This window comes from Odocoileus virginianus, chromosome 25, assembly GCF_023699985.2.
Source record: "Odocoileus virginianus isolate 20LAN1187 ecotype Illinois chromosome 25, Ovbor_1.2, whole genome shotgun sequence".
Lineage (NCBI taxonomy): Eukaryota > Metazoa > Chordata > Mammalia > Artiodactyla > Cervidae > Odocoileus > Odocoileus virginianus.
The window spans coordinates 413,427-427,196 of record NC_069698.1 but is presented as its reverse complement, the minus strand read 5'-3'; the positions used below and the strand labels follow the sequence as shown (position 1 = coordinate 427,196).

Sequence of the window (13,770 nt, the reverse complement as noted above, 5' to 3'; positions counted from 1 at the left end):
AGGCGGGCGCAGGGCGCAGGGGCTGCTGGGAAGATGGCGGGGGTGGGCCTGGCTTCCGTGGCCGCTTGGGTACCTTCTCGCAGGTGGGGCTGGGCGGCAGTCACCTTCGGCTTCCGCCATGGTCTCAGCATGTTACTTGCACGGAAGACCGAGCGGGCGCCGCAGTGGTTCCGAGGTCAGTGTCCGAAAGACTGGAGTAAGACGCGTTCTTTCGAACATACCGGATTTCGGCGGTTCCTGACCCGTGCGTTTTTGGCGCTCCGTTCAGAAATCCTCTTTCCAGATTCTCAGTACCCCAGTTCTTTTAACAAATCTGATGAAGGTAGTGAGAGAGCTCTGCCAGGCCCCGGGGTATCCTGACAGCCCGGGCAGTGGTTGGCGTTATGCTCTGTAGTTCAAGGTTTCTCTCTGCCCACCTCCCCTGTGTTAAGCGCCAAGACTAGCAAAAATTCAGATGTGCATTTAATATGTTTGCTTATTAATTGCTTTATCTTTTCTATGCACGTTCTAAGGGGCTTACAGATCGTGACTGTTAGTTGCTTAGACCTGCTCTCTTTCGAGCAATTTTACAGGAAGGTTTTACATGTTTGTAAAAGTGTAAACTTTTGCGTTTTTTGGTTGTTTTGGGTCTTCCCGCCCTAACCCGGTCGCCAAGATTCCAGCCCTGTAAAAATCATAGCCATTACTCTACAAAGGAAGTTAGAGTTTGGACAAGAATTACAGCCCCTGAATATTTCTTTGTGCTTGATTCTTCTCCCTCATCCCACCTCCACTCCCCCATATATATAGCCTGTTTTTCTGAATTATGTCGTTTTGTTTTGGGGTTCATACCCTTGCACCCCAGCTGTCAGATGCATGGTGCTTGAAACGGGGACTGTCTTTGTAATACCCTTGTTTTGAGTTAAAATGTTTAAATATGTAGCCAACTTAATTGTGCACCGAAAGGCTGCTACGTATGTCCCTCCTGCGAAGTATAGTGTGTCGTTGGGGAACTAAAGCATAATTCTCTTTCACTGTTCAGTAGTTTCGCTGAAGATATAGGCCTCAGATTTTGAGCTAATTCTTACAGTACAACGATCATTTATGGATATTATGTTAAGAAGATGACCATTTATAACTCATCAAGATTTGAATAAATTGTGATGGTCTCATGGAAAATTTCCTATTGGAAAGTAAAATGGAAAAGAGGATAAGAAGGCGTTTTTGAGTGCTAAAGAAATGGGAAAAGAACATTTTTGCTGCTACAATCTGTCAGTCTGCATTACTGGCTCCTACTTACCTTGTTTTTCACTAAAAGTTTTTAATTTGGCATATTTCACTATGCGTTGAAACTCTGAAGCAAGCCTATGTGTAAAAGGGATAGCTTTAAGGCCTTCAATTCAGTGTTTAAAAAATCAACTTCTCAAATCCAAAATGAGGAAAACTTTATTAGCTCACATCGAAGAAACTGTGAAGTTTTAATTAGCCACAATAGAGAAAGGTTTCAAGAAATAAAAAAGAGATTTCATTAGTCCAGGAAAAGAGTGTTAAGGGACTACACAAATCTGATTTCTCTGGAGGGAGAAAATGGGATTATAAATGACTTTTTGTTTTTAAACATCGTTCTACATTTTTTAAGAGCAAGTATTAACTTTATGGCCTCCCAGGTAGTGGTCACCGTATAAAGAATCTGCCTGCCGATGCAGGAGATGCAAGAGATGGGTTCAGTCCCCAGTTCAGGAAGATCCCGTGGAGGAGAAAATCGCAACCCACTCTAGTATTCTTGCCTGGAAAATTCCACGGCCAGAGGAACCTGGTGGGCTACAATCCATGGGGTCGCAGAGAGTCGGAGGTCGCTGAGCACATGCACAGGTTGACCTTACTGTAGGCTGGGGAAGGAACTTTAAAGGTGGTGGAGTGGAGTAGCATTATGAGGGTTTCCCATTGTGCCTGTTTATTTGCATTCAGATTTGTGTGTACCTTTCAAGAAAGCCAAACCAACAAATAAAACACAGTGATTGGGAGTCCTATGAGAAATCTTTTTCCAAAAATGATATTATACATTTATTCAAGGTTACTTGTAAAGAAACTGTTCACAAACCCTCCTCAGCAGATAGAGAATCATGATTGACTATTACCATAGCTTAAGACTTTATGGATGAAGAAAGAATAAGTAATAAAAGGAGCCAGCACCTCTATCTTTGATTCAGTTTCCCAACGTTAGACCAAACTTGTTTCTCTCCCTCCCTACCAAAAAGTAGAGGATGTGAAACCCGTCAGACATTTAAAAAAAATTTCAAAGAAGACTGAAATCTCCCAAGAAAAGGCTTAAAACTAGTGTAGGTAAATCTGAATGTTGATTGATACTGTTTGGAACAGATGATGCAACAGGAAAACTTTTTTGACAAGTCTCTCTGTCTTTAGTGGCCTTCAGATTTCCTTGTTGTGTATTTTGTAAGAATCATGATTGAACCTTGCTCAGAGAAGATCAATTGTGACATGATTTTTAGAGATAGGCACAGACTTGTGACTTTTAATACTCCATGTCTATATTTTTTTTTTACAAAATGAAAATAGTATTTGATATCAGTTTGGCAAGTTGAGAAGGTTAAGATTGAAAATATGTATGGTTTTCCAAAAACTGTATTTGCAAACTTTATGTTCTGTGTACTTTGTTTAGCTTGCAGACACAAGACATCAGTCTCTTTCCTTAGTCGACCAGACCTCCCAAACCTGGCTTATAAAAGGCTGAAAGGCAAAAGTCCAGGAATTATCTTCATCCCTGGCTATATTTCTAATATGAATGGTACAAAAGCATTGGCGATTGAGGAGTTTTGCAAATCTCTAGGTCACGCCTATATAAGGTAGGAATAACACATTTCAAAGAAAATATTACTACCATTTACCTTGGCAGTCAAGAATTACTTCCGCTCTAACCAACTGAAGCAAATGCTAGCATTTTTATAGATTAATTTATTTCAATAGTCTGTAAACTTTCATCTTGTGATTTAGGGTTCATGTAAAATGCAATCTTTAGTAGTTTTTTTTTTTTAATTTTTAACTGGAAGATAATTGCTTTACAGTATTGTGTTAGTTTCTGCCATATATCAACATGAATCAGCCATGGGTGTAAGGATGTCCCTCCCTTGCGAACGTCCCTCCCGTCTGGCCTTTGTGCCACGCTGATGGTGCTGGCAGACAAGGAAACTAGTGGTAACTTAAGCTCTTTAGAAACGAGATGCTAACATGACAGCAAACCAGTATACTAGGTGGCTTTCCTGTAATCTCTGAGAGTCTGGTGCTCCTTTTGGAACTTAAGGGCCCCTGTTATTTAACCTCTTGTTTATTTCATTACTTTCAAAATATGTAGTTTAAAGTAGCATCTGTGTTTAAAAGTGCTGTAAAATAAATATTGTGTAATGCACCTTTTCACTGAATTTCCTCTTTCACTTCTGTAGTCTGAATGTGTATATATAAGCATAAATAAGGGTATGTGTTGCTTACTACTTGATTTTACAATTCTTAATATTTCATACTGATAATTATTTTACTAAAATGATGTTTCACTATTATTAGGATTGTTTACTTAGAACAGTCATTTATTTAGTGCCTAATTTGCCAGAAGAGATAGTATGGGTTAGTAAAAAGAGCACTGGCCTGAAATTCAAGAAACATGGACTCTAAAATTAATGCTAACATTAGCTATGACAAGATGAGTTGGTTAATAAATGCTGGAGCTGTTTTTATCATCATAAAAAGGAGGAGATTGGATGAAATATAATTTCTGAATTCATTTCTAGCTCTGGCAACCTAAAAACGTATTTATGTAGTTTTTAGAAGAGTTTCACTATCATTCACTCAATAGGTCTAGAAAATACAACTTTCAGAAATAAAATAAGTAATTAGAAATAAAAATAAAAACTTTTAGACTTAAAAGTGATTTTTATCTACTCAGTATATTAGCAGAAATTATGTCAATTATATGAATTTAGTCTTACTCCTTTTAGCAAATTAACTGAATTATTTCATTTTCGTGCTCAGAACTCTTTAAAATGTTCCAAATTAACTGTTATCCTTAAGACTGGAGTATTTTTTACAAGTAGACCTTCTAACCCTACAATGGTGCTGTAAAATATACAAAGAATTTTAAAACATGGTCATTGCCTGTAAGGATCTTTTAATCAGGGTGGAGGAATGCAAGATAAAATACATATGGGAAATTAGGAAGAAATATTCATCAAAATGTGATTATGCCAAAGAGCATGATACTTAACTGTATATATTGAGAGAAAAATAGGGGTTGAAGTAGATAGAAAAGACTATAAAGTAACACTGAGAAATAGTTAGGATTTAGGTAAGAAGGAAGAGCAGTCCAAGGAGGAGGACTGTCTTGAGCAAGACATGATGAAATCAGAAACATTGCCATCATTCTTCTTTGTCCCCAAAAGAATTTAACTCAAGAAATCCTTATTTTATCAGTTCTGAATTTAAATTGAGACTGTAAGAGCTGTAGCCGGTTCCTGTCTGCCTATAAGATGTATGAAGGAGTTTTCTGCATTTTAGATGCATATGAAATAAATTTTCTTTTTAAAGGTATATTTAGTAATCATGAAATTAAAGTGTGTACAGACAATTATATGAATTTAGTCTTATTCCTTTTATCCAAAGGAATATGTGGTACTATATCAAAATGTAACCTAAATGTATACTTATACACCTTTATACAATATAGCCATTCATTAAAATTTTTAATTTGATCAGGCTCCTTTTTATATGCTTTTATCAAACTTTATTGCAATCTAATCACTATTAGCAATTGATTGCACTTGATTCCCAGTTGGCGCTAGTGGTAAAAAACCCGCCTGCCAATGTAAGAGACATAAAGATTGGATAAGAGATTTTATCTTCTATTTATATTCCCAGTTTCTCAGTTTACTTTCTTTGTGATTTTGTCTGTAAAACTTAGATCTTGAATGAAGAAATGGTTAGTTTTGTATATTATACAAGAACAGTACCTATGGTTCAGTGGAAATGGTTTCTTAATATCCTGCCACCATCCAGGATATTAAGATTGAGTCAGAGCTCAGGAATATGACACATGGCTTTAGGACTAGTCTTCTCTCATGATGATTTCTAATAATATTTAAAATTTTAGATTTGGAAAATTTAAAATATATTTAGATTTGAGAATATTGAGGCTGCTAGGACTGAATTGCCTTACTGTGATTAAAAGTTTTAAATTGCCAAATCTTTGTCATTTGGTTAGGGTTCAGCAAGAATGAGCTGTATTTTTCACTTGTTACCCATTAGTATCACTGAATGCTAGTATTTACCTTTTTGAAGGCCCTGTACATGTCTTTTGGAGAGGGGCACGGCAACCCACTCCAGTATTCTTGCCTGGAGAATCCCCGTGGACAGAGAAGCCTGGCGGGCTACGGTCCACAGGGTCACAAGGGTCAGACACGACTGAGCGACTAAGCATAAGTGCACATGTGCTGTGCGTCTTCACCGTATGCCTGTGGCAGCTGTAAACAGCATAGCAGGTAGAGGTGTCTTTACCCACAGAGGGGGGTAAAGGAGAATTGGGTTTTTCTCCCCCCTTCTCCCTGGTCTGTCTTCCACATCCCTGGGATTGAGGACTTCAGCCTTGTTATCCTATTTCCCAAGAATCCAAAACCACGTCACTTCTTACTTAAAATTTTAATTTCTTTCTCCACTTTTAAATCCCTTGTCTCTAAGGAAATACGTTACACCATTCTCCTGTTCCTACATACCCTTCTAGTGCGGGAGACAGGCCACAAACCAGTAATCCAATAGACACACATTGCCAGGTAGCAGTATTGGCTGTGGAGAAGATAAAGCCGAGTCAGGAGCCGGAGAATGATGAAGGAGGTGCTGCTTTAGGTTGAAGGGTCAGAGAAGGCTCTGGAGATGTAACACTGGGGCCCGACTGAAGGGAGGGAGCCGTCTGGGTGAGTGTCCACAGGGAAGGAGAAGCTGATGTAAAACCCCCGAGTTGGGAATGTGGATGGTGTATTCCATTAACTTGAAAACTGAGGATACAGTTGGGAGGGAGAGAGAAATGGAAGAAGTGAGATCAGAGAGGTAGTTGGGGCTAGATGATGGTAAGGACTTTGGATTTTACTTAAAGATTATGCAGAACCTTTGAAGGATATGTGCAGGACAGGATCTTTCTTCTTTTGTCTTTTTAAGGATCACTGACTGCTGTGTGGGGAATACACTGTGAGGGTGAAAAATGAAAATGGAGATTTACTAGGAGACTCTTGGTTAGTTCAGTCGAGAGAGAATAGTGACTTGGCCCAGGCTGGCACAGGGGAGGAGGTGAGGAAGCGAGTGGCTGGGGGGGGTATTTGGAGGTTAAGCCAATAAGATTTGCTGAAATATATACTGACTTCACTTTTATTTTAATAGAGTTGAGGCATTGTAGTTAACGTGCTATCTTCCTTAGAAATTAGGGAAGGAAATACTAGGTATCTAGATACAAATACGTTTTCTCTTTCCTAGGTTTGATTACTCAGGAGTTGGAAATTCAGATGGCAACTTAGAAGAATGCACAGTGGGCAAGTGGAGAAAAGATGTTCTTTCTATAATTGATGGCTTGGCTGAAGGGCCACAGGTGACTGTTTCTGTTAAATATGCTGATAATTGTTGTAGACTATAACCTCATGATACTGGAGCTGTTTCATTAGATGCACATATTTAGTATTTTAATGTCTAACGATCAATTTTTATATTTTAATATCAAATCAATCAGTTGTATCATTGTCACTTTCTCCTAAAATGTAAGTATCATTTTACTTTTCATTTTACAAATTTTATTTGTCTAATTTACTCTCTGTTATAGATCTGATACTTTAACAAAAAGTAATCATAATCTTAATTTTACTTTGTGCCAATTAGTAAAAGTCTGGGAGCCACTGGATATAAAGGCAGAAAATATGTACATTCTATGAAATTAGTCCATCCCTTACCAGAAAGAAAAAGAAATTCCTCTTCAGAACAGCGTGCTTTTGTTTTTAGATCCTGGTTGGATCTAGCCTGGGTGGGTGGCTCATGTTTCACGCTGCGATCGCACGGCCACAGAAGGTTGCCGCTCTCGTCGGCGTGGCGGCGGCTGTGGATGGCCTGGTGACGCAGTTTAACCAGCTTCCTGTCGAGGTAAGTCCCAGGCAACCTCGCTGTCGCCCTCCTGTTCTTCTGCTCCCTCTTTCTCTGAATTTGGTGCCTGTGTCCTCTGTCCGTTGACTAGTTATGCTAGCCCGTCTTTGTCTTAACTGGCTGTTTGTATACCATTTCTTTGCTTTTTTTTAACTATTTGAGTGAGTGAGCGTCACTCAGTCGTGTCCAACTCTTTGCGACCCCATGGACTATACAGTCCATGGGATTCTCTGGGCCAAAACTCTGGAGTGGGTAGCTGGTCCCTTCTCTAGGAGATCTTCCCAACCCAGGTCTCGAACCCAGGTCTCCCACATTGCAGGCAGATTCTTTACCAATTGAGCCACCAGGGAAGCCCGTTTTGGTCTCCTGTTTAAGATTTTCTGTCTTTTCACAGTCCCTTCAAATCATTGTGTCACATGGATGAAATCACGCTTTTAACTTTTGTTTTATCAACATGTTACTAACCACATTTGTTTATTTGGATCACATATTGTGATCTCTTTGTGTACCTCTTAGTCTGTTTTGTGGCCTGTGGGTGGTGGTATTAATACCTGTTCTACAACTATATTAAACCAGCTAATCAGTTATGAAAGTTCTTTTTTAAGCCTTAAAGCCTCAGATTCTCTCTTAGCAGAGCTCTCCGAGCACACACTGTCAGTCACACACAGGAGATAAGGTTTGCCATTCCTGGCCTAGACACTTAATTTGACATTCTTTTTCTACTTCTGATTTTCACCTTTAAAAAAAAAAGGGTGCTTTTCATCAGTAGCATGTTCTTCTGCAAATCATGATAGAAGTAAGGTTTCTGAAATAATTGGAAGGTAATTGGTTTATTATACTTTGCTCTTGAATATATGTTTAAGTACTTCAGTTGTCTCCAAGGATAAAAAAGTGGTGGGTAATAGCTGTTTATTTTTGTGTGTGTTATTTTTTTGTTTGGAAATCAGTTGAGTTCTCCTTGGGCATATTTTTCCTTGAGATCTAAATTTCGCCTATGGGACTAATCCTAGCAGAAAGAAACTGTCTGGAGCCATGGTTCAAAATGTGTAGTCCCTAGGCCAGCAGTAACAGCATCACCTGAGAACTTGTATTAATAGAAATATGTATTCTTGAGCTTCACCAGACTCACTGAATCAGAAACTGGGAGTGTGGCCCCGTCGTCCGTTTTACAAGGCCCCTGAGAACCACCGCTGTAGAGAGCAGGGTATGCGGAGGAGGAAGAAAGGAAAAAGCATATGTAGTGTTGAAGACTAGAATGTCATTGACTTTCGCCTCAAATTCTGCATTGAATTCAGTGCCATGTACTATCTGTTCTAAGTTTATTCTTAATTTCACATTATTCTTTCCAGCTCCGTAAGAAATGACATTGTTTGCAAAGTCAGGTTCTTCATATGATTTCCAGTCAGGGCTAAAATTACGAAGCTGATCTTTGCACTTACCTATTTCTGAGATTCTTTTTCCCTTTCTTGTTTCTCATACATAGATGCTTAATGTCCTCCTGCTGCTGAATTCTCCTGCCATTGTATCCTCTGCATCTGAACCTTGAAGCCCTTACTCTGCTTCTCGTGGTGGGAAATTACTTCAAGATGATGGCCTGTTGGAAAGGTGTTGATTACACAGTTTTGGGGGGTTATTGGGAAATGACAAGATCTATGGAAATTTCTCTTTATGTGTGTACATTCATCACTCAGAGAGAAGATAAGGTAGATAGCCCGTAATTGGCTGAGATCTATGTCCTGCAAATCAGGGTATTTCTTTGGTAATCCTAAACCATACCACTGAAGAATTCTTAAACACGTTGAGCCCTTTAAACTTAAAACCATGCGTGAAGAAAGGGCCTGGACACTAGGATCTCTGCCTCTTCTCCACAGAAGCAGCGAGTGCTCTCTGTCAAGGGAATAGACCCAGAGGTTTTTACTGTCTTCTTTAGCCCTGGAAATGTTAAGATCCAGCATTTTCATTGTTCGTGTGGGAACTTGATTTACCTCTAACTCTAATCATTGTCTCCTTCTGTGGACACTTCAGTTCAGTTCAGGTCAGGTCAGTCGCTCAGTCATGTCCGACTCTTTGCAACCCCATGGACTGCAGCATTCCAGGCCTCCCTGTCCATCACAAACTCCTGGAGCTTGCTCAAACTCAGTGTCCGTCAGTGATCCATCAGTGATGCCAGCCAACCATCTCATCCTCTGTCGTCCTCTTCTCTTCCCGCCTTCAATATATAAAGCATTAGGGTCTTTTCCAAGGAGTCAGTTCTTTGCATCAGGTCAGACTATTGGAGTTTCAACTTCAGCATCAGTCCTTCCAATGAATATTCAGGACTGATTTCCTTAGTATGGACTGGTTGGATCTCCTTGCTGTCCAAGGGACTCTCCAAGAGTCTTCTCCAACACCACAGTTCAAAAGCATCAGTTCTTCTGCACTCAGCCTTCTTTATAGTCCAACTCTCACATCCATACATGACTACTGGGAAAACCATAGCTTTGACTAGATGGACCTTTGTTCGTAAAGTAATGTCTCCGCTTTTGAATATGCTGTCTCAGTTGGTCATAGCTTTTCTTCCAAGGAGCAAGCGTCTTTTAATTTCATGGCTGCAGTCACCATCTGCAATGATTTTGGAGCCCCAAAAAATAGTCTTTCACTGTTTCCATTGTTTCCCATCTATCTGCCATGAAGTGATGGGACCAGATGCCATAATCTTATTTTTCTGAATGTTGAGTTTTAAGTCAATTTTTTCACTCTCCTCTTTCACTTTCATCAAGAGGCTCTTTAGTTCTTCTTCACTTTCTGCCGTAAAGGTGGTGTCCTCTGCATATCTCAGGTTATTGATATTTCTCCTGGAAATCTTGATTCCAGCCTGTGGTTCATCCAGCCCGGCATTTTGCATGATGTACTCTGCATATGTTAAATAACCAGGGTGACAATATACAGCCTTTACGTACTCCTTTCCCGATTTGGAACCAGTGTGCGTTCCATGTCCAGTTTAACTGTTTCTTCTTGACCTGCACACAGGTTTCTGTTTGGACACTAGAGGGCATCAGACAGGGTGCACAGCTGTTGGAATCCAAGCTTCAGACACATTGCCTTGCTAGTTTCTTTTGGTGTAAGAATTATGAATATTGTACATTTTCTTTGATTAAAGCTATTTTTACTAATATTCCTGTAGTTTTTGTTTTTGAGGCTTTGGGACATGCAAGATTGTGTAAAGTTAAGTCTGTTCTTCAAATGAACAATATTCATTCACCTCAATAGCAGATAACAAAGCTAGTTGGGAAGCAGCAATGCTTACAATGCAATTATTATTATGTCTTGGTAATTAGCATAGTTGCCCCTCATCAAACAATCAATGGAACTAAGTTCTTACTACTGAAATTACAAATTCAGGAACAGTCATAAGTAGTTTGAGGATCACTGAATATCATTTTTTTGCTTTAAATATTTGGTTCACATGTTGCTTTACCCATGATATTAATATACATTATAATATAGGTTTTTATCTATTTTAAATCATTTGACTATAGATATTTAGAAGTTTATCTTTCAGATATACAGCTTTTTCACTGAAGTATTTTTGGAATTTTATAAAATACATTAAAATACCTAAATGCATGTAGATAACATCATATATATTTTACTGTTTAAATTCTTTTTTGCCTCTGAATTTGTAATAAGTGAATAGTTTTAAATGTGGAAATACAATATTTTTATTGAAAATTTAAATACAAATTTTTTAAAATATGTTGTATGTAGCTTTTCTTTCCTTGTATTTTTCTTTATTTTTGATAAGCCATCCACCTTTTTTTTTTCTAGACAGAAATTCCCTTCATATTATGTGGTTGCAAGAGGCTTAAAGCTATTTACATCTTGATTTACTAATTCAAGCTGTGATACTCTTTCCAAAGAATTTATTATATATATATATAACCCTTTATGTTCAAAGTTGTTCCTAGAAGTACTCAGCAGTTTGGAAATGGTTGAGTTAATTATCTTATACGCATTGTGGTAAACAGTTATCCAGTCTTTAAAAACTTTAATCTTTTAAAACCCAGAAATACATATATATTAAATAAATAAGCACTGAAAACTATATATGAATTGTAATAGCTAATTTACATGTTGTACGTCTAAAACCATGCACATATAGAAATACTAGAAGGAAATAAGGCAGAATATTAATGGTTGGTTGTTATATCCATGAGATGGGATTATTGGTAATTTATTTTTTCTTATGCTTTTTATATTTTCTATGTCTTCAATAATGAGTATATGTTACTTTAAGTAGAAAAAAATATTTAAGACAAATTATGATCTCAAAAATAGAGATTCCTCAAGAATCAAAGAACACCCAGCATTTTATTTTAAAGGTAGAAATGATACCATTGCTCAGTTTTCAGGAGATATTTGGAAGAATTCTTTGTCATCCAGAACAACAGACAATTTTCTTCTCATTCCATAGAACGCCGAAAGGCAAAAACTACTTTTTTTTTTTTACATTCAGCCTAAAATTGGGCGTGTATTGTTGCCCCAGAATAACCACTGTCTTGTTTTTCATTTTTAGCAGTATACTCCATTCTTCTCCCTTTCCCCCACCTCACTGCCATTTTAATAATTTCCACTGATCACACTTTTAGTTTCATGATTTTTAAATCTAAATAGTTTTTATTCCTAAGATTTGATTTGATGTAATATGAATGCTACCTGTACTGATTCCAAGAAATTATTGTATTTTTCTCCTCATTTTCCCTTTGAACTAGGATGAAACAATGCCTGATTTAAGACGTTATATGATAAAGTTAGTTAAATCTAAGTTTGAATCGTAGCCACAGCAGTTACTGCCTTTCAGCTTTAAAGCTGTCTAATACTTTCATATCCTATTTTGTAAAATTGAAATAATAACAAAATTATTATCAGGATCCTGTGAGATACTCTGTGGAAAATACTTGCTATAGTTCCTTGCACGTGGTGTTTAATTATTGATAATTACCATTGTTAGGTTTTTGTTACCCCTTTTCCTCTTCTTCAAAGACCACTTTCCTTGGATTGTTTAAGACTATTGCATGTATTAATTTTGCATAAATACTTTTATTTTCATTTGTTCCAACAGACAAAAAAGGAAATAGAGATGAAAGGTGTGTGGCCCATGCCATCAAAATACAGTGAAGAAGGAGTTTACCGCATCCAGTACAGTGTCATTAAAGAAGCGGAGCATCACTGCCTGCTCCACAGCCCCATTCCTGTGACGTGTCCCGTGAGACTGCTCCACGGCATGAAGGACGACAGCGTACCGTGGCATACGGCTGTGCAGGTCGCTGACCGAGTAGTTAGCACAGACGTAGATGTCATCCTCCGGAAGAACAGTGATCACCGAATGAAGGAAAAAGCAGACATTCAACTTCTGGTTTACACTATTGATGACTTAATTGATAAGCTTTCAACCATAGTTCACTAGAATCACAACTTTAGTTGGTATGCAAAGTAATGGATCCAGAAGATGGGAGAGAGTAACAGAGGAAAGACCTTGATACTTAGGAGGTTTCTCCTCTTCTCTCTACTCTGTAAATATCATGTGAGTATTTATCTGATGATGTATTTTCACAAGTGATACAAATTGTGAAGAAAGTGCCAGCTGCTGTTTGAAAAATGTTCTCCCGCCTCAATCCTGATATTTTTTTTCCTTAAAATATTTCCTATTTTTTTATTCAAGAAATGTTTACCTTCTGAATGCTTATGTTAACTATGCCAGCTCCTACTTAGATTTGCTAATAAAGCTTAATTTGTTTTTTATTTGATATCATTGTATATGAAGATTTGTAAAATTATCTCTGAATTTAAAATGCAGTTCACAAAATTTAGGAACACATTTACTGAAATCTGAAATGACTAGAGAAATGTATAAAGCATAATAAAGTTCATAAAAGGCTATTACTTTTTGTCTTCTGCATGTTACATTTGAACTTAAAATTAAGGTTATTCTTTTTTAAGGGCTCAAAACTATAAATATATAAAGGATATATATCATTTTAAACTTTTTGTCTTCTGCATGTTATATTTGAACTTAAAATCAAGGTTATTCTTTTTTAAGGGCTCAAAACTTTATAAATACATAAAGGATATATATCATTTTAAACTTTTGGCTAATATGTCATATAGTTAAGTGGGGGGATTTCATCTTTAAGCAATGATGTTGTTGTACAATCACTAAGTTGTGTCCAACTCTTTGCAGCCCCACTGACTGTAGCATACCAGGGTTCCCTTTCCTTCACTGTTTCCCAGAGTTTGCTCAAATTCATGTCCATTGAGTTGGTGATGCCATCCAACCATAGCGTCTTCTATCTCCCCCTTCTCCTCCCGCCTTCAGTCTTTCCCAGCTTCAGGGTCTTTTCCAAAGAGTCAGTTCCTCGCATCAGGTAGCCAGTATTGGAGCTTCAGCTTCAACATCAGTCCTTCCAATGGATATTCAGGGTTGATCTCCTTCAGGATGAACTGGTTGGATCTCCTTGCAGTCCAAGCGACTCTCAAGAGTCTTCTCCAGCACCAGTTCAAAAGCATCAACTCTTTGGCACTTAGCTTTTTTTATGATAGTATTTTCATATTCTGATTTCATATTCGAAAGAA

General features: G+C 37.8%; 1 protein-coding gene across 3 annotated transcripts; it reads left to right on the top strand.

The window, feature by feature from the left end:
* On the top strand, positions 1-13,077 carry ABHD10 (abhydrolase domain containing 10, depalmitoylase). Of its 3 annotated transcripts, none has more exons than XM_020898768.2 (5): positions 1-175; positions 2,660-2,843; positions 6,505-6,616; positions 7,021-7,158; positions 12,260-13,077. In XM_020898768.2, exons 1-5 carry the CDS (start codon positions 34-36, stop codon positions 12,602-12,604), a joined length of 921 nt encoding a protein of 306 aa, XP_020754427.1. In that variant the 5' UTR covers positions 1-33; the 3' UTR covers positions 12,605-13,077. The 3 variants fall into 3 exon arrangements, with proteins under 3 accessions (XP_020754427.1, XP_070311003.1, XP_070311002.1); XM_070454902.1 differs by lacking the exon at positions 12,260-13,077 and adding an exon at positions 8,642-8,763; XM_070454901.1 differs by lacking the exon at positions 7,021-7,158.
* Positions 13,078-13,770: the final 693 nt, after the last annotated feature.